Genomic DNA, 21,634 nt, shown 5'->3' with positions numbered 1-21,634 from the left:
AAATAACGTACCAATTAAGCACAATTATTGGCTGAGTAAAAGGCAGTACTGATTGTAAAGTTAATGGGAAGCAAAAACTTTTTGTGGAATTAGTTTGTCCAGCTACAGATCTCCTTCCATTAAATAGAACAGATTTTTAATTAAATTCAACAAACATTAAGTACACTGTGCAGTTATAAAGGTGAATATAAGGTTCACAGCTTGCAGTGGGGCTCAGCTATTAAGGGATTAAGTAAAGGTCTTATTTAGCCTATTCCTTTTCCTTCAGACCATGTGGGTTTAGCTTTTCCACTTAGATGTTTGTGGATAGGAAAGCAAAAGGAACTATCTCAACCACTTGGCACTCAAATAAGGGAGAAATCAAATTTTTTTAATCAAAAGGATACAGGCTACCATAGGAATGTTCTGTGTCTTGGGAAGATAGGTCCTGCTGGGGTTGTCTAGCATCTGGCCGCTGCTTGTCTTCCCTTGACATTTTATGGCGTTTATGGACATCGTCCATGGTCCAGTTTCATGGAAATGAACTCAGAGGCCCTCTGGCTCTCTGAAGGTGGGAAAATGCCAGATCTACACATCTTTTTTTTAATTTTTTTGAGACGGAGTTTCGCTCTGTCACCCAGGCTGGAGTGCAGTGGCACAATCTCTGCTCACCACAACCTCCACCTCCTGGGTTCAAGCGATTCTTCTGCTTCAGTCTTGCAAGTAGCTGGGATTACAGGTGCCTGCCACTGCGCCCTGCTAATTTTTGTGTTTTTAGTAGAGACATGGTTTAGCCATGTTGTCCAGGCTTATCTTAAACTCCTGACCTCAGGTGATTTGCCCACCTCGGCCTCCCAAAGTGCTGGGATTACAGGCGTAAGCCACTGTGCCTGGCCCATATCTACAATTCTTGAGTCTAGTGACTGCAGTGGTTTCTTTCTTTGGGTCAGTTTTAATATCTTTAGAAAGGGAGACAGCACCTGGCCACCTCCCATTGTTCAAGATTGCAATTCAATTATTCCTCTACTTGCTAGCAAGCAGGAACAAGGTGGTGAGGTCAGGAGTTGGCTGGGCTTCAGGCAGCAGGAAAAATATCCGGGATCAGTTTGGTTCCCTTCTATGCGGACATGTTGATCAAAATAGAAATATGTCATGTTGAAGGGGGGAACTGTACATGGGTAATTAGCAGATAATAAATGAAATCAGTGAATTCAGGGGCTAGTGTAGAGGTCAGTGGGACATTATGGAAGAGAGACAAAATAAAGAATAAGAAAAAATTAAATGACTCTAGACTTGGAACTGTAGGAATCAAATGAAACAAGCAAAGAGTTTGACAGAGGCCTGATCAATGGCTGTGTGAGTATGGACCACTCTTGGATGCCAGCAACAGGGCCCTTCCCTGAGATGGTGATATCACAATGCTGGAAGCACTTTGACAAAGGGAAATTCGACCATGAAAAGCACAGAAATGTGTGGTGTGGATAGCTCCACCAGGAAGGACTAGAGAAGGTATGTGTGAATGAGGGTATGTGTGAAAATACACAATGGGATCACAAGGGGAAAGGACTTATTCTGTGCATAAGTGACTTGGACATTGCTGGGAGGCTTGGGATTTCCTGGTCACTTGCCATGACTGCTGATGACCATTAGATGAGCTCCATATCTGTGCCTCTGCATTGCCTCACCTACCCTGCATGTCTGGTGCCATCACCGCCTGGGAGAGAGCAAAGGAGAGGCCTCCATGGGGCAATGCCACTTGTCACATGAAAGAAAAAGGAACTAGGATTGCCAGAGAAGGGAGAGATGGGAAACAATACATCCCTAGGTTTGCTTTATTTCCAAGGCACTGCTTCAGTATCTCTTGGGCCTGAGAACTGGTGTCATTTACTGGGTAAAGAACAGATAGACATGTTGCCTCAGACCTTCTGAGTGGCAGATGCTGAGTGTGTGTGTGTCTGTGTGTGTGTGTACATGCACACATGGGTGTATATGGGCTAAATATCGAAAATGGGTCTTGTTCATGCTCAGTCCAATACCTCACACTCTTGTGAATCTGTGTGTGTGTGTGTGTTTCTGCAATGCAAAGGACAGAAGATTAAACAAAATCATATGGAAATCTAGAGAAAAAGATTTTTTATTTTTTATTTTTTATTTTTTTTTGGGGACGGAGTCTTGCTCTGTCACTCAGGCTGGAGTGCAGTGGCATGATCTTGGCTCACTGCAAACTCCACCTCCTGGGTTCAAGCAATTGTTCTGCCTCAGCCTCCTGAGTAGCTGGGATTACATATATGCATCACCATGCCCAGCTAATTTTTGTATTTTTGGTAAAGACAGGGTTTTGCCATGTTGGCTGGCTGGTCTTGAACTCCAGACCTCAAGTGATACACCTGCCTTGGCCTCCCAAAATGCTTCGATTATAGGTGTGAGTCACCATGCCCAGCCACTTATTCAGTTTCTAACAGGTAAATCCACATGCTTTATGCTATGTTGACAGAACATGGGGCAAAGGCAATAACAGACTTGTATATCTAGGATACAATAAAGATGTAAAATCTACCCTTATGTCTTTTCTAATAGCTCATATATTCCACATGTGAAATGTGGTGATGATATATTCGTTTTTTCAAAAAACACAGGAGTGCCTACTGTGTGCTCGCTATGATGCCAGGTGCAGAGGCTGCAAAGTGTATATTCATGGAGACAGCCAAGCCAAGCAGGGCTGGGACAGAAATGTGTCCTGAATTGCTGTGAGGTCCCAAGGATGAAGTGCCTACCTGTTCTTTGCAGAATCAGGAAGGTTTGCAGAGGAGGCGGTCTCAGAGCTTGGAGTATGAGCAGGACTTTGCTGGCCAGATACCAGAGTGTCGTAAGGGAGGGATACTAGCATATAGTGAGGTAGTAACAGTTATGTTTTGCTTTCAGCCTATCAAAACTTTAATTTATTTAAATTTCAACTCCATACCTCAGTGTGGATCACACAGCTGGGGATGGATTGTGGGGACAAAAACTGGAATGTTTGGTTATGAGTTTGCTCCATTAGAGAGATCGTGGGAGCATCTGAACCAGCACATGCGTTTGCCCTCATCTCATGCTGCTTACAACGCAAGGCCTTATGGGCTCTGGACAGGGTGACAGAGAATCTTCTCCACATGACACCGTTGGTAGAAAACCACACAATGACAATTTTTATCCTTTTCATGACTTTCCCTGTTTTCACCTAGTTCTGAGTGTATCTGGGTCCTTTGATGGGCATCACACCATTACCTAAAGGTAGAATATTTCAATAATAATACATTTTTATCTTGGGTTCCTATATCATTTACGTTATATAGTGCTTACCTCTATAATATCATGGAGTCTCACCAAAATGGTTTTGGCCTTAATGCAGAAATATTTCTAGCTTTCTGCCTCTGTCAAGACATATTTTATAGGCATTTAATTTTTCCTCACAAAGTATATAAAAGAAGTTGGTCCAATGAATCTACAGTCCAAATTCTTTGCACATTTATTAAGTATGAGCATAATAAAATTTGCACAATAAAACCTCTATAAATCAACACTCCAGTTACCAAATCATTATGGAATCGCAGAGGTTCCAGGCAGGAAAAGCTCCAGCCCCCAAGAAGAACCAAAGACCTAAATTCTAGTCTCAAAAGCCACTAAGTCAATGCTCTTATGAAAAAGATAAAAACTTTAGAAGTTGTCATGAGAGATTTTTCAGTGTGCTAATTTTGTGAGACGTTCCAGACTTTGTACTCTTAGATACAAGTACCAAGAGAAAAGAAAAGAAAGGAAAATAAAAGAAAAAAGAAAAGAAAGGAAAAGGAAAGAAAAGAAAAGAAAAGAAAAGAAAAGAAAAGAAAAGAAAAGAAAAGAAAAAACCCCACCCCAAACCAATGCTCTGGGATATCACACAGTTCCCCAGTTTGCGGAGATTCCTGGGGGATACAGCCTTCCTGTTTCTTTAGCAACCTCCCCTCAAAGAACAGCTGTTTCAGGGGATCAAACAGGACTTTACTACAAACAGGAGGCTATTATCATATATATGAAGGAAATTATAACTACACAGTTCATAGGTGTATCTTTGCAACAAGTCAGCTTGAAACAGAAGCAGCACTGATTCCAACCTGGAAATCAACCTGGTATGGAAAATGTCAGATAAAGGGTTTCTGGATACCACATTCCACATCTATCTTAACTTCAGAGTTTTCAAGGAAACGGGACCCTGGGTCCACTTCATCATCCTGATGTGACCCCTGTAACACTGCCATGTTTTGCTTTCAGCCTATCACAACCCTGCTTTATTTAAATTTCACCTAAACTGTATCCTTCTCCCAAATCCTTCAACTCTATGTTTTCTTTTGTTTGGAGAGACACCCCATGCTTCCTCTGGTGTGTGGACTCCCTTGTTGTGAGGGGTCAATAAAGCTGACTTTGTTGGGCTTCAGGTTTGTCCTTGGTGGTCCTAGCTGATCAGGTTAGAATAATGGATGAATACAGGGTTGGGATTTTACTGGGATAGTATGGGAGTTGTGAGTGTTGGTCAGTGTAAAAGCCAGCTAACTAACATGCCAAGCCCCCAGAGTATGTTTTATTTTATTCTTTTTTTCCTGAAATCCTGAGATTTGAGAATGAGGTTCAGCTGGGATTTGTGTAAGTCTTCCACAACCCTGACTCGGAGATTAAATTTTAGATCTTGAAGTATGTGAGTGTATTCTGTTTATTAGTGAATATATGTGCGCAGCAGGCTGGAGTTGCTCAAACCCCACACGTGCCAAAGACAGGCCCTTGACCAGCTCCTGAGAGAGAACCTCTAAGCCCTTGGAATATGCCACCTGATAAGAGTGTTTTTTTATGCCTGAGGTGTTGGGCCCCGTGGTATTGGTTTGGCTTCTGGGGTGGTAAAGGGAGAGTAGCTAGTGTCGCTCATGTGGGAGCTGTGTACCTAGATGAGAGACTCCAGTAAAAACCCAGGACACCAAAGCTCGGATGAGCATCTCTGGTTGGCAGTACTTGGCATGTGTTCCCAGTCTCTGAGTTACATCATTTCTGAGAGAATTAAGTGCATCCCTGTGTGACTCTGCTGGAGGGGACACCTGGAAGCTGGCGCCTGGCATCTCCTGGACTTTTTCAATACGCCTTTTCCTTTATTAACTCGAATCCCTGCCCTTTGACTGTGATGAATTGTAACAGCTCTTCTGGGTCTTGTAAGTCCTTTGAGCCAATCAGTAAGCCTGAGGGTGGTCTTGGGGGCCCAACACAATCTGTCACACCCGTGAGCCATCTCACAGACAGGCTCACAGAGGTGACGGTTTGCCATGTCCCTTGGGCCAGGGTCCCCAGTCGGTACCAGTCCGTGGCCTGTTAGGAACCAGGTCGCACAGCAGGAGGTGACTGGTGGGTGGGCGAGATCAGTGGTGGCGTTACCTTCTCATAGGAGTGTGAACCCTATTGGGAACTGTGCAGGCAAGGGATCTAGGTTGCGCGCTCCTTATGAGACTGCAACGCCTGATGATCTGCGATAGGGCAGTTTCATCCTGAAACCATTCCCCCCACCCCGCCACCATCCACGGAAAATTGTCTTCCACAAAACCAGTCCCTGGTGCCAAAAAAGCCAGGGACCACTGCCCTGGGCCACCCACACATTCCTTGCTTAGGGTTCTGCAGGGATCCACACGTCCCCCACGCAGGCTCACCTTTCCCACAGGTCGTGGAGCATTCTGTCGTCCCAAGCTGCTTCCAGTTGTGATCCCGGCTGCGCCGTGGGAGCTGCGGTGCTGGTGGCACCAAGTTGTCTGGTCGACGGGGAGAAAATCTGTCCGGATGCCTGACTGGGAAGGTCTGTGCCGATTCTGAGGTGAACATCTCAGGGGCCTCCCCACGCAAGTCTTCCTTCTCCTCGTTCCTCCCTTTCTCTTCTCCCTCCTCCTGGCTCCTGCCTTCTGTCACCAACTGGCCATTGAAGGGGTCCCCTAGGAGAGGTGAGCGTGCACACACAGAATCAGGATCAATTTAGACCCTGGGTTGTAAAGAGGAAACTGCTTCGACATTAGACGCTGTGTAGCATGAGATCATTTCTAAGTCACAGCACATAAGCACATCTGTTTAAAATAAGCGGACACCCACTAGTGCTTTCCCTCACATGCAAAGCACTTTTGAAAATCAATAAGACAAAGACGAACGTTGCAGTAGGAATAGTAGTTGTGAGCCACAGAGAGTTCACATAAAAAGAAACAGAAACAGCTAAAACCCATGCAAAAATCCTCAACTTTACTCATAACTCCATAAATACATATGAAAAGAACACCACCACCACCTCTATTTATCCAACACCAAAGACTGGAAAGTTTGGAAACCCTTAAATCCCTTAACTCCTGTTGAAGGTGCAGGAAAATACACTTCTGGTCACTATGGATGAGCCTGCAAATAGACGCATGGTTTTGAAGGGAAATCTGGCATTATCTATCCAAATTTTAAATGCACATACCCTTTGACCTAACAATTCAGTTTCTAGCACATTTGTTCCGCAAATATTTTCTTTTACATAAATCTGAATATACAAGTATGGTTACTGAGGTATTATTTGAAATAGCACAACAGTAGAACAGACACAAATGTTCACCAGTGGTACTGGTTAAACTACGTTATGCTACAAGTACAAAATGGAATACTATGTGATTTTTGAAAAGAATGCAGCAAATATACATTCTGACATGAAGAAATGACTGAATATTGTTTGGTGAAAGAAAAAAGCATAACACACACACATACACAAAGGTGTGGCAGGTCACTTTTTTGAGATACTAATTTGTATTTGATTTTCTATCTTTATTCCTCCACCTCCTCCTCTAGTTTGAAAGAGTAGCCAAGTCCTTAGATGTTACTGCTTTGTTTTTGTGCAGGACAGAAAACAAAAGCTGCTAGAGGTCAACAGCTTTCCCTTCCAGGAGTGCAAGCCTAGGCTTTCATTAAGAGTACAGTGGATGTCCTTGAGGGGCCAGCCCAGTGAGAGGAGGAGGGCACATTTTGAGAGAGAGAAAGAGAGAGAGAGAGAGAGAGACAGAGAGCAAGAGACAGAGAAACAGAGTAAGACAGAGACAGAGAGCAAGAGAGACAGAGACAGAGTGTGAGACAGAGACAGACAGCGAGACAGAAAACCAGAGAGAGACAGAAAACCAGAGAGAGACAGAAAACCAGAGAGAAACAGAGACAGAGAGCAAGAGAGAGACAGAGACAGAGAGCAGGACAGGGACAGAGACAGAGTATGAGAGAGACAGAGACAGACAGCAAGAGAGAGACAGAGAGAGAGCAAGAGAGAGACAGAGACAGACAGCAAGAGACAGAGACAGAGAGCAAGAGACAGAGAGAGAGAGACAGAGTGTGAGAGAGACAGAGAGATAAGAGACAGAGAGCAAGAGAGCCACAGAGACAGAGACAGAGAGGAAGAGAGACAGAGAGGGACAGAGACAGAAAGCGAGAGAGACAGAGAGCAAGAGAGACAGAGAGAGATAGAGACAGAAAGTGAGAGAGACAGCAAGAGAGACAGACAATGAGAGAGACAGAGAGCAAGGGAAACAGATACAGAGGCAGAGAACAAGAGAGAGACAGAGACAGAGAGCAAGAAACAGAGAAACAGACAGAGTGTGTGAGACAGAGTGAGAAAGAGAGAGCAAAAGAGAGAGACAGAGAGTCAGAGAGGGATAGACAAAGAGAGAGACAGAGAGCGAGAGAGACAGAGACAGAGAGTTAGTGAGCGAGAGAGAGAAAAAAAAGAGAGAGGTTTTCAAGGTAGAGGAGAGACAGGAGTCTGGAGTCTTGGGTTTCCTGAGTGACATGGATCCTCAGGTGTACCAGACAATGTCCAGTGTCCCAGGAGGAAGCCACACCTGCAGTGGGAGAGGGGACCTGGCTGCCAGCCTCACCAGCTTCCTGTGCCCCCCATGCAGGTTGGAAGGAGCAGAGCCCTAACCTGAAGGCCCCATGAGGCTGTTCCTGGTGGCACCTCAGCAGAATTAGTATGGACAGACCACCGGGGGGTCTAGCCAATGCTTTGGCTTGTCTAAGACTCTAGATCTTTCCTTATATCTGGGGTGAGAATGTGTGTGTGTGTGTGTGTGTGTGTGTGTGTGTGTAATCCCCAAGCAGACTGCGATTGAATTATCTACTGGTTTCAAAGAAGGGTGAAGTTGAGGTCAGATTTAAATTGACTAATGGAAAATAATAATATGCAATGTTCCTTGCACTTCTGAGATTGTAGATGATGATTCAAATGACTGGAAACATGTTTGTGTATGCATAGAAAAGGGCTAGGCAAAATCCCACCAAAGGGTTAGACTCCCTCTGGGAAGGGCACAGGGTTGGGAGCTATTGATTTTTTTTTTAATAGACTATTTTTTTAGAACAGTTTTAGGTTCACAGCAAAAGTGAGTAGAAAGAACAGAGTTCCCATACACCTCCTCCCACCACACAGGCACAGGGTTCCTAACTACCATCATCCCACATAAGAGTGGTACATGTGTAACTGATGACCCTACACGGACACGTCATTATCGTTTAGAGTTCACAGTCCATACCAGGGTTCACACCTGGGGGTGCACACTCTGTGGGTCTGGACAAGTGCACAGTGACAGGCATCAGCCAGTGTAGTATTACACAGAGTAGATTCACTGCCCTGAAATCCTCTGTGTTCCACCTGTCCATCCCTCTATCCTCCCAGCCCCTGGCAACCACTGATCTTTTTGCTGTCTCCATAGTTTTAACTTTTCTAGAATGTCATATAGTTGGAATCAAACAATAGGTAGTCTTTTCAGATTGGCCTTTTTCATTTAGTAATATGCATGGAAGGTTTCTCCATGCCTCTTTGTGACGTGATGATGGCTCATTTATTTGTGGCCCTAAATAATATTCCATTAGTTTTAATCTATCCACCTATTGAAGGACTTCTTGGTGGCTTCCAAGTTTTGGCAATTATGTGGCAGTTGCTTTTGACTGTATATATTTCTATTTTGACGGAATATTGTTCAAGTATGTATCATTTTAATACAAAATAAGAAGGCAAATTCTAGGGTTACTGTAGATCACAGTTAAAACTACAAGGGGGTGGTCGGGCGCGGTGGCTCACACCTGTAATCCCAGCACTTTGGGAGGCCGAGGTGGGTGGATCACGAAGTCAGGAGATCAAGACCGTCCTGGATAACACAGTGAAACCCCATCTCTACTAAAAATACAAAATAGCCGGGCGTGGTGGCGGGTGCCTGTAGTCCCAGCTACTTGGGAGGCTGAGGCAGGAGAATGGCGTGAACCCAGGAGGCAGAGCTTGTAGTGAGCCGAGATCGAGCCACTGTACTCCAGCCTGGGCGACAGGCTGTGAGATTCCATCTCAAAAAACAACAACGACAACAACTACAAGGCAGCTGGGTGAGGTGGCTCATGCCTGTAATCCCAACATTTTGGGAGGCTGAGGTGCGAGGATTACTTGAGCCCGGGAGTTCAAGACCAGCCTGGGCAACATCACAAGACCCCATTTCAGCAACAACAACAATAACAACAACAACAACAATGACAGTAATTAGGGCTTTCTCAGCATTTTTTTTTTTTTTTTTTTTTTTTTTTTTTTTTTTTTTTTTGAGACAGAGTCTCACTCTGTCACCCAGGCTGGAGTGCAGAAGGCTCACTGCACCCTGTGTCTCCCAGGTTCATGTGATTCTCGTGTCTCAGTCTCTTGAGTACCTGGGATTATAGGCGAGTGCCACTACATCCAGCTACTTTTTGTACTTTTAGCAGAGATGGGGTTTCGCCATATTGTCCAGGCTGGTCTCGAACTCCTGGGCTCAAGCAATCTGCCCACCTCGGCTTCCCAAAGTGCTGGGATCACAGGCATGATCCACCGCACCGGGCCTCTCAGCTTTTTGCCAGGGCTTTCTTACTTAGTTGGCTATTATGCTTCATGGTTTAAAGTATGACGTGCAAATATGACCAACAAAATCAGGACCAGGTATGTTGATATAAATGAGAACCGTCCAAGATGTTGTTGGACAAAAAAATTTAAAAAGTCTTTTCAGTGCCTTGTTCTGGGCTCTACGCTAGGATGGACAACGAATTTATTCAATCTCTTACCATGTCCTCTCCCGTGCCAAAAACCACCTTGTAGGGTTTTTCTTCTATTTTGCAGACTGGGTGTGTGTTCAGAGAGGTTGCTGACTCACCTGAGGGTACACAGCAAGAAGGTACAGAGCTAGATTCCAACTCTGCCTCCGGACTCCAGTGACATGGAAGAGGAAACCTGGTCACAATGCCCCTGCTTACCAACTTTTTACAGGCGACCCCTGCAGACCTGCCCTGTCCCAGGGAGCTGATCCCAGAACCCCCATGCTATTCATGAGCTGAGACCCATCAGGCCTGACAGAAATCATCATCATCCTGATAGATCTCAAATAGTCTGTCCGATTATCCCTGTCAACCAGCAATCTTATCCCTGTAAACCAGCAAACCAGACCCCAGAAATCTTATCCAAATTTGGTTTCTCAAACTGTGGATTGCTTCTGGACATGACACAAAAATTCTCTGTTGCGCAGAGTTTGCTGACTTGGAGTCTGGACAACACACCCACCCCATGTGCTGGGGATGCACCGGCTGTTGTCCTCCCTCTGTAGCAATCAGATAACCTGGTTATCCCATCCAAAGTTCAGAGAAGGGATGTGGCAGGTTTGGCATCTGTACCTTTATTTTCTTCTAGGATATGGATTGGACCAAGTAACCTCTCAGCCATATAACAAGCACAAAGTATGGTCACACGGGCCCTCCTCAGGTCACTGCCCAGGTGTGGGACCAGGACAGTTATTAACTTATTCTTCCTAAGCTTCCATTTCCTCACTCTTAAAATAAGGCTAATAATAGTACTTCCCTCCAAGTACCTCCCTCTGTCATGAGAATTCAAAGAACTAATCTATGCAAAGTGCTCAGTACAGCAGTCTCTAAGCCCTTGCACACAGCAAAGACTCAGTGTGTGTGAGGTATAATTACCATGAATACTTCCTCAGACCTTCCTATTTTAAGGACGGAAAAGACTGTCTGCATTTGGGTGGTGGGCTCCATCATCCTCTGGTAGAGAAATGTCTGCAGACACAGAGAGCAGTCCCATGCCCAGTGCCAGCCGAGAGAAAGCTGCCTGCTCTGTCCATAAGCAGAGCCCACCAGGAAGACTCAACATGGATTGTTAGGTGTGAACTCATTATTCTTGTCTTATAGGTTAAAGTATTATTAACAGAAACAAAAGGGGAACCAAGAGAAAAGGCATACAGTAGACAGATTATGGCCCCCTAAAGATGTCCACATCCTAATCCCTGCAATCTGTGAACATGCTACCTTACATAGCAAAAAGGGACTTTGCAGGTGAGACTAACTTATAGATTTTGAGAAGGAGAGATTATCCTGGATTACTTGGGTGGGCCCAGTATAATCTCAAGGGTCCTCATAAAGGAAAGAGAGAGGAAGATGAGAGTCAGAGAGGAGATGTGATGAGGTCAGGGTCAGAGAGAGATTTGAAAGTGCCGCCCTGATGGCTTTGAAGGTGGAGGAAGGGGCCAGGAACCAAGGAAGGCAGGTGGCTCCTAGAAGTTGGAAAAGGCAAGGAAGTGGGTTCTCTCCTAAGAGCCTCCGGAGAGAGTGGCCCTGATGACACTTTCATTTTGTCCAAGTGAAACCCACTTCACACTTCTAACCTCCAGAACTTTAACAGAGTAAATATGAATTGTTTTTTCTTAATTCTGAGATAGGGTCTCACTCTGTCGTCCAGGCTGGAGGGCAGTGGTGCGATCACAGCTCACGGCAGCCCCAACCTCCTTGGGCTCAGATGATTCTCCCACCTCAGCCTCCTGAGTAGCTGGGATTGTAGGCACACACCACCATGTCTGGCTCATTTCTGTTTTTTTTTTTTTTTTTGTAGAGACAGGGGTTTCTACAAAACCAGGCTGGTCTCGAACCCCCGGGCCCAAGCGGTCCATCTGCTAGATCCTAAAGTGCTAGGATTACAGGCATGAGCCCCCTTGCCCGGCCTGGAAACTAGCATAAAGCATTTCAAATGTTGAACTGGCAGGGCAGACCCAGGATGCTCATGCCATTTTTGAATCTAGTAAATGAAACAGTTTCAAGGCTCAGACAAATGGCGAAGCCTGCTCCACTGTCAAGGCCCCTTGGCTTTGAAATATGCGTCCCTGGATTTTCTCTGTGTTGGATGCACAAGAATTGAGAGAGAGAGAAGGCTTTACAAGGAAATGACCAGAGTCCCTGGCCACAAGACAAGGGATTCTACCTGGTCTCCTGTGGGGTGGCACCTGGGGGCTGATGGCGTTGGTCCCCATGATCACATACTCGTAGTGCACGCCTGGGTTTGGCTGCTGGTGTATCATCTGCTGACACAAAAATCAGTGTTACTGCACTTGGCATGTACTCACACCCCTTCTCCTGCTGGCTTGGGTTTCAATGGCATTTGCAGAACTACTGATAAATGACTGGATTGGTTCACTCTAGTAACGCATCTAGTAACATCAGCGAACCTGTGGCAGATTAAACGAAGTTATTTCCAGATGGCTTTTTGTCATTTACTTTTGAAGAATGAAGAACTTAGGCTGAGCAAATCAGAAGAAAAGCAAGCTAAGAGTCAAGATTTTCTAAACTCCAAAGGAGAAGACGGAGCAATGGTAGCAGAACCTTTCTGTCCTTAGATTTTGCTCAGTGCTCTCAAAACGTCCAGCACAGATAAATATGTGTACATTGCAGGAGACCTGTTTTAACACTAGGTGGCGCGATAAAGTCATGCAAACAAGCAGCAGACCTTCTGGACAGAGTCATCCCGGGATCCTTCAGGTTCCTTCAAAGTTCTCGACCTGGCTGGTGAGGCCGGCCCCCAGGTCTCTCCCTCTCATTCACGGAAAGCCCCAGAAACACAAAGAAATGGGGTCAGGAAAGCAGGTAGAAGGGACCCAAATCTTGCTGCGTCATATCCTCTTAGGAATGATGACAAAAATAGGACAGCAAGCAGGAATCTACATAGGGCTGTGGAAGTCAGCAGCTGAACATTAACTGGGCTGAAAACGTATTAAATGAGCATGGCCCAACAGAAAACGTCCCTCATTATCGGATTTTGAGGGCAGTCCTTGCTGCCCATGGCTTTCCTGATGGGAAGCAGGGTGGTGGGCTAAACCGAGCAGCCGAATGAGAACCCACGGTGTAAATATGAGCTGTGCAAGGAGACACGGTCAGGTCTGATGTCTCCGTCTCCGCTGCTTTATAAAGCAGCTCTCCTGCTGACCAGCTGTGTAACCTAGAGCAAGCCCCTTTGCCCCGCAGTTTTTGATTTCCTCCTTGGGAAAGGAAGAGGTTAGAATCTTGTCACTCTCAAAGATCGTTTCCAGCTAGAAGCATCTCTGAGTCTCTCCTGCATAGTGGGTCCTGTGTCTGTTCTTCCCGTTTACCACTCCCTTACCCACTTCCTCTTACCCACTCCCTACTGACGAAATGGGTCTTCATTTTAGAAATCACCCACAGGAAGGCAGACCTGAGAACCCCCGGGATTCTCCTACCCAGGAACCAATATCAAACCATCGGCGTTGCAGAAACATGGCGGTGGGCACTGAATCCCCGAGGGACACAGTTGTGTGACCTCAGGTTCCTGCTGTATATCCCTCATCCCCGTACTCCCTTTTCACACAATCTTCCTCTCGGTCTGCAGCTGGAAATCCTCCCTCCCTCTCCGGTGCCTCTTCTGCCTGAGCATTCTGCGAGTGCAAAACCTTGTCCCGTTTATGAAACTGCTGTTGGCTTCCATTCCTAGACCACCCACAGCAGGCTTTTAACAACCTGAATTTTTACCTCTGATGCCATTTGAAATGGATTCAGAGTCAACCAACCAACTGGACAGTCTTAAAAAAAAAATCCAAAATCTACAACAAGACTTCCTTTGTAATTTCGAATCCACTAGGCCCAAGAGGAAAGGACATAGAACCCTGTGTAGGTGGAGAAGTAATGACAATGCAATTAATAATATGTCTAAAATTCTGACACAGCAAATATGTTAATCAGCTTAGCTTTGGGGACAGAAAGAATGTGTATACTCATGGGTGATCTCATTCTTTTTATCCAAATGTTATTTCAAGCTTTTATTTCTTATCACCCTTTATTTCCTGATCTTTTAAGAAGACTGGATTCTAGTGGTTTCCTTAAACGTAAAGACCATTTAAAACTCTTGAGCAATTTAATATTTCAGTTTCACATAAAATAAATTAAGGTTTTGTCTTCTATGAAGCAGGGAGCTTCTAGTGAACCTCTCTACTGTGACTCTGAGCTTTATTGTTTCATCTGGAGGGCTCTGGAGCTCTCCTTTCTTCATGTGCTCTCAGAGTTTGAACAGGGCTGGGAGCTGGGAGCGGTCCTGCCTTCCTTTAGGCTCTTGCTTTCTTTTGCCATAAAAAGAAAACATGCCAAATTAGCATTATAAGGAAAGTGCCTGGAGGAGATCCAATGCTCATGAAATAAAGGGCATGTTTTGCCTCTGATTTGGTTCAACAAGTAAAGTTGGTTTTACTGGGTCAATAAACTCCGAAGGTAATAAGCATCTGGTGGAGTTGGAGGTTTCTATGAGCTAGGCCCATTCAGAAGTAAAGGCAAAGATAAATGCCAAGCATTCAAGGGGTGCCTCCAACAGGCTCTGCTCAAAGGGTTTTTACAGAGTATGGGCAATGATTTGTTGCTTATTTGTTCAGAGTATGTTCCTTTGAAGTGACAAGATTCAAAATCCAAAGAACAGTCCAGAAACATCCAAACTCACGTAGACATCCAAGATCTCATTGGTGGGACCTTCGGCCAAAAAGGACTCTCCAGCAGTGCTCGAAATCTCATTTGGACGCTTGTAGGTGAACATGGTCCCTCCGCCCTCGTATTTTCCTGGTCGATCAATTGCCCAGTTCCCATTGATGATGGAGCGTCCAGAACGACTTCGCAAGGCTGTTGAGAAAAATGAGACAGTTCTTCGGGTAAGCCCAGGGTGTGCACAAGAAACAGAACTGACTCCCCCAGTTTCTGGCTTCTTCATTCATCAAGGTTTTTGTGCCAGGCAGTGATCCAGGCCCTGGGGCACCATTAGGCATCTAGATGACATCGCCTTGGGCTTCATCACTTCTTCAACCCACTCTAATCCCTTCTATCACTTGGACTTAGTATAGAAATGCGGGGTGGGGGCTGGTTAGGTGAAAAGGATGTGGAAGCTGGGAGGGAAAGGAGAAAGAGGAGGAAGAGAAAAAGGGGGGAAGGGAAACGGATTTATATTATATACCATTATCTAGGTGAGAGGTTGCACATTGGCAGCCCACGAGCTGATTTTGGCCCATAGATGGGTTTAGTTTGGCTTCTCTGGTGTTATTAAAAAAAATAACTGAGCCCAAATTTAAGAATTGAAATATTTCACATAAAAAATTTAGAGTTCTGGCTTCTCTTATAAACCAGGAAGACATGTTAACATTGGCTTCACACTCCCTCGTCTCAGTAATCGGCTGGAGCCCAGGATGGCTGCTCCTCTCTGATGGGCCCTATATGCTCTGATTTGCCCCCGTCCCCACCCCTCCCTGTTGCCCCACAACACTGAGGCTAAGTCTCAGTTTATTACTCCTTTATTTGTGAACATGGATGATTTATATCATTTATCATACTTGCATTGTTCTTTTTCTTATCCAATTTTTTCTCCCCCCCGACCCCACCTTTTTTTTGAGACAAGGTCTTGCTCTATCACCCAGGCTGGAGTGCAGTGGTGTCATCCTGGCTCAGTGCAGCCTCAACCTCCTGGGCTCAAGGAATCCTCCTGCTTCAGCCTTCTGAGTAGCTGGGACTACAGGCACGCACCACACCTGGCTAATCTGTGTGTGTGTGTGTGTGTGTGTGTGTGTGTGTGTTTATATATATATATATATTTTTTTTAAGAGATGTGATATATATATATATATATATATATATAATTTTTTTTTTTTAAGAGATGGGGTTTTGCCATGTTGCCCAGGCTGGTCTCAAACTCCTGAGCTCAAGCGGTCCGCCTGCCTCAGCCTCCCAAAGTGCTGGGATTACAGGTGTTAGTCACTGTACCTGGCCCAGAATTTTTCTTATAATTCTCTCTAGTACAAGTGGCAAAGCTAAAGGCAAGAGGGTCACATGATTTTCTCCTTACCTGGTCAGCTTCATTCATTTCTGTGGCCTTCCTGCCTTCCTGAGCATCTGAGGCCGTGGGCAGTGTTAGATCCCCCACATGCACTGTCACATGTAACCATCACAACATTGCAGAGCAGATGTTATAATCCCCATTTTTCAGAGTGGCTCAGAGATGGGAGGGAACTGGTTCAAGTTCATGAGGCCCATTGGGGTCAGACCTGTGATTTCGAGTCTGTACTTAGGAAGGGGGTATGAAAGGAGAAGGAGGCAAGGAACAAGGTGTTGGAGTTAACAGGAGAAGAAAGGGAGGTATCTGGAAATAGAACTTCTTCAGCTACCCTTGGCACCTGGAAACCCACAAGTCAATGGAGGACTGGTTTAGAGAAGGTCTTTTGTTTTTTGAGATGGAGTTTCGCTCTTATTGCCCAGGCTGGAGTGCAATGGTGCGATCTCGGCTCACTGCAACCTCTGCCTCCCGGGTTCAAGCGATTCTCCTGCCTCAGCCTCCCGAGTAGCTAAGATTACAGGCACCTGCCACCACGCTCTGCTAATTTTTATATTTTAGTAGAGACGGGATTTCACCATGTTGATCAGGCTGGTTTTGAACTCCTGACCTCAGATGATCTGCCCGCCGCAGCCTCCCAAAGTGCTGGGATTATAGGTTTGAGCCACCGTGCCCAGCCGAAGGTCCTGTTTTAAGTGCTACGTACATAGTGGACCTGTGATGGTCACTGGCTCTTTGCACCTTCGGTTTACAGAATTGCTAAATTTAACTTTTTATAATTTGTTATGGAAAATTGTATACATATGCAAAAGTAGTGTGAACAATATAATAAACCCCCATGTACCCATTGTTCAGCTTCAACAAGGATCAGCTCATGGCTTCCCTTGTGTTACATTGCAAATATGTATCCTTCAGCTTTTCAGTAGGTACCACTGAAATATAAGAACTTTTTCTTAAACTCATTTTTTCAGCAGTGTTCCTATAATGGGCCTTCCCAGAGCTCTGGCCTGCAGAATCAGAAACTGCACAGAGGGGCTGGAGTGGCCCAAACTCCAGCTGGGCTCCCCCTGCAGACTCCACGCTGGGCTGGCTGGTGCCATGGATGCAGGGAGGGCAAAGCTGCAGACCTTTCACTACTGAGTTACAAGATCAATTCAGCTTATTGAGTGGCAAAAAAGGGTCAAGGGTAGAAAATGAGGAAGAATAGATTTGGGGCTAGTCTTTATGAAGAGCCACACTTCTTCAAAAGTGGTCTGGCTGAGCACAGTGGCTCATGCTTGCAATCCCAGCAGTTCGGGAGGCTGAGGCGGGCAGATCACCTGAGGTCGGGGGTTTGAGACCAGCCTAACCAAAATGGAGAAATCCCGTCTCTACTAAAAGTACAAAATTAGCCGGGCATGGTGGCACACGCCTGTAATCCCAGCTACTCAGGAGGCTGAGGCAGGAGAACTGCTTGAACCTGGGAGATGGAGGTAGTGGTGAGCCAAGATCGCACCATTGCACTCCAGCCTGGGTGACAGAGCAAAACTCCGTCTCAAAAAAAAAACCAAAAAAACAAAAAAACAGTGGTCCATACAAATGTCTACCATTTTCTCACTTCCCACTAATTCCTTAACCATCTTCAATCTGGCTCCTGCCCCTATCATTCCACTGAGGAAATTTAAAATTAGTGTCACCAAGACCCCCACGTTGCTAAATCCAATGGGTGTTTCCCCGGCCTCTTCTTTTCAGATGTCTTGGCAGCACTTGGCACTATTCCATCCTGTCTGAAACTCTCCCCCTGGCTTCTGGGACACCACACTCCCCTTGCTTTCCTCCTGCTCTCAGGCTGCTCATTTCTGTTTTCTTTTCTGTCTCATCTTTCTCTACCTGGCTATTAAATATCAGAATTTCTTAAGGAATGAGTAGACCTGCTTCAGGCACTGTATTCCTTTAATGAGCAGTTTCCTAGGACCATGATTTCAACTACCGTATGTGAATGACTCACAAATTTATGTCGACAGGCCAAACTTTGCCTCTGCCCTTAGAATTTCATACGTAATTACCTCCTTGCCAGCTTCAGTCAGACGTCTTGTCTAAGGCTGAACCCAGCCAACCCCAGCCTCAGTGTTTCTTATCTCAGTAAATGGTACCACCATCCATGTAATCACAAACCCAGGAATCATCCTAGATACCTCCTCTCTTCCTATCCCCTGAAATCTAACCCATTATCAAATCTTATTTAACCACCTCCACCTCTCTTCATGTCCACTGCCATGATCCAGGGTCAGGCCACCATGAGATCTCATCTGGACTAATAAAATGTCTTCTAATTGATCTTCCTGTTTCTCTTCTGTTCAGCTAGAACAATATTTTCAGAATATAGATTAGATCACCAACGATGGCTCAAAATCCCAGCACTTTGGGAGGCCGAGGCGGGCGGATCACAAGGTCAGGAGATCGAGACCGTCCTGGCTAATATGGTGAAACTCTGTCTCTACTAAAAATACAAAAAATTAGCCGGGCATGGTGGTGGGCGCCTGTAGTCCCAGCTACTTGGGAGGCTGAGGCAGGAGAATGAACCTGGGAGGCGGAGCGTGCAGTGAGCCGAGATCAAGTCACTGCACTCCAACCTGGCCGACAGAGCAAGACTCCGTCTCAAAATATATATATATATATCCCACCATAGAGGCCTCCTCCCTCAGATGCTGCAGCCCAGCTTCATCTTGCATCACTGTTCTTCTCTCTGTGCTCTGCTCCTGGGCCTTCTTTTAGCCCACCTACAACATCATCTTCCCTCCACAGTGCTGTCCTTTCTTCCAGAAATGCTCCTCCCTCAACTCCAAGTCCTATTCATTCATTCATTCTTCTTCTTCTCTCTCTCTTTTTTTTTTTTTTTTTTTTAAGACAAGGTTTCACTCCTGTCTCCAGGTTGGAGTGCAGTGGCACGATCATGGCTTACTGTTCACTGCAACCTCCTCCTCTCAGGCTCAAGCAATGCTCCCGCCTCAGCTTCCCACAGGTGCACACCACCACAGTCGGTTAATTTTTGTATGTTTTGTAGAGATGGGAGTTTCACCATGTTGCCCAGGCTGGGTATTGAATTCCTAAGCTCAAGCGATCCTCCTGCCTTGGCCTGCCAAAGTGCTGGGATTACAGGTGTAAGCTACTGCGCCTGGCCCTATTCATTCTTTAGATGTCCATTTCTCCAGGGCAGTCTTCTCCCACCCCCAGTCCAGGCCCTTCTCTTCCCTGCCATGGTCTAAGAGCTGCAAGAACCTTTCCTTCAAGGCATTTAATTCAGTTTAATTCAGTTTGTCCATACACTTACTGAGATAATTATTTGATCAATGTTTGTCTCTCATTACACTGCCAGCTCCAAAAGATTTCATCACCATTACAGTTTGAGAGTCTAGCATAGTGGTTGTCACGTAGTAGGAACTGAATGTTTACACAGCAGACAAGGGCAAAGAGCACAAAAGAAAAGCAAAGAATAATAAATAGGCAATTCACAGAAAACCAAGTACAAGTACTCCATAAGCAAATGAAAAGATGCTCTGCCTTACTTATAATTCAAGAAATGAAAATCAAAGCCACAGTGGGATCATCCTGACCATCCAAATTAGCAAACATTTAATATTGCAAGTATTGCCAGGAGGGTAAGCAAGCAAATACCCATGGCATTGCTGGTGGGAATATAAACAGACTCAACCATGTTGGAGGGCAATTTGATTACACGGCTAAAACTTTAAATGCCCATACACCCTGACCCAAAAACTCTACTTCTAGGAAACTACTTGAGAGATAGACTTCTGTAAGTATACAAAAATGTTTGTAACAAGGATATTTGCCGATTTTTTTAAAATAGAGAAAAAAAAAACTCACGTAAATGTCCATCCATAGAACATTGCTTAAGATGGTTGTAACACCGGCTATCCACACAATGGAACACCAAGTGACTCGAAAAAGAATGAGGTAGGTCGGTGTGTGTGGGTATGGAAAGAATTCCATGATACATTTGTGAAAGAAACAAAAATTCAGAACAGTGTGTTAGGTACAATCCTGTTGGTGCACACTTTTAAATAAAAGAATAGACGTAAGATATATACATCAAATGTTTAGAGAAGGATAGTCATAAAACTATTAACATTTAGGACAGGAACTGGGCTTTATGTTGGGATGGGAGATGAGAAGCGAGACATTTATTTCTCATTTGATATCTTTTTATTGCCATTTACAATTTGTTTTACCATATGCATGTATTACCTTCTTTAAAGTTTAAATATTTTGGATCAATATGATGGACATGGTACAAGCAGAAATACCTGTGAAAGGTATTTTCTCTTTTTTATAGCTTCTTCTTACAATCCCATTCACAGTATCAAAAATGCAGAATTGAGGTAGGTTCTGGCTATGATTTTATTGCTTTTAATGGGAATATCGTAGAAGAGGTTATCATCTGGTAACTAAAAAGTCCATTAAAGAACCATTTGAAAGACTGCACAGGAGGAATCTGCAAGGACCTCCCTATGAGATTAAAAATTGGGACCTTGAATATTTTTTACCATCTATTACTTTTACTCACCCATTCCCTCTAAAGGTTTGGGTTAATCTTGAATCATATAATAGCAAATACTTTTTAAAATGCCACAACAGATTATTAGCAAATGTGGTCCTGATTCCATAGGTCCATGAATTGGCTTCTGAAACAGCTCAAAAACTAGCCCCCATCTGGCCTTGCATATCAAAAACAGCTGTGGCTACAATTTATATGCCTGCAAGCAGTTCCAGGGCTAGGAATGGCATCCAGAACTACCTCACAAAAGGGTGCAGGTGGCTCTGGGCTTTTGCTAGAGGCTGTGTTCACTGAAGGTCAAGCTTTAACAAAGCCTTTTTGAAGGGCAACCTCATAGCTATGTCAATATAAAGATACTTTCACTTTCATTTGACATTTGGGTTTTATTCCTTTTTTTTTTTTTTTGAGACAGGGTCTCAGTCTGTCACCCAGGCTGGAGTGCAGTGGCACCATTATAGCTCACTGTAACCTCGAACTCCTGGGCTCAAGGAATCCTCCTGCCTTGGCCTCCCCAAGTGCTGGGATTACAGGTGTGAGCCATCATGCCTGGCCCCTTATTCCAGTTTTGGTGCTGGGCAAATATTTTTAGCTTAAACTGTGAGCACCAACAATGCCATTCTCCAAGATTCAGGTAACAAGAGCTTATATATGCAAGCCCTGATTATCATATACTTTAATCCCATAATCTTTTATGATTTAGGTTTTTTTTTGAGACAGGGTCTCACTCTGTTACTCAGGTTGGAGTGCAGTGGCACGATTTCAGCTCACGGCAGCCTCTGTCTCCTGGGTTTAAACGATTCTCCTGCCTCAGCCCCTTGAGTAGCTGGGATTACAGGCGTGTGCCACCACACCCAGCTAATTTTTTTTTGTTTGTTTCTTAAGACAGAATCTTGCTCTGTCGCCAG

General features: G+C 44.9%; 1 protein-coding gene across 3 annotated transcripts in view; it reads right to left on the bottom strand.

Annotated features, from left to right (window-relative positions):
• THSD4 (thrombospondin type 1 domain containing 4) overlaps positions 1-21,634 on the bottom strand; it is a 698,888-nt gene that overhangs the window by 38,650 nt on the left and 638,604 nt on the right. For all 3 annotated transcript variants that reach the window (XM_077939655.1, XM_028851087.2, XM_001089233.5), the window contains 3 exons: positions 14,804-14,979; positions 12,290-12,386; positions 5,676-5,951 (listed from right to left, as the gene is read on the bottom strand). In XM_077939655.1, the coding sequence (XP_077795781.1) occupies positions 5,676-5,951; positions 12,290-12,386; positions 14,804-14,979 (549 nt within the window). The remainder of the gene's footprint in view (positions 1-5,675; positions 5,952-12,289; positions 12,387-14,803; positions 14,980-21,634) is intronic.

The sequence above is a fragment of the Macaca mulatta genome, chromosome 7, assembly GCF_049350105.2.
Source record: "Macaca mulatta isolate MMU2019108-1 chromosome 7, T2T-MMU8v2.0, whole genome shotgun sequence".
Lineage (NCBI taxonomy): Eukaryota > Metazoa > Chordata > Mammalia > Primates > Cercopithecidae > Macaca > Macaca mulatta.
The sequence above is the reverse complement of the archived record's forward strand: the minus strand, read 5'-3'. Positions and strand labels throughout refer to the sequence as shown.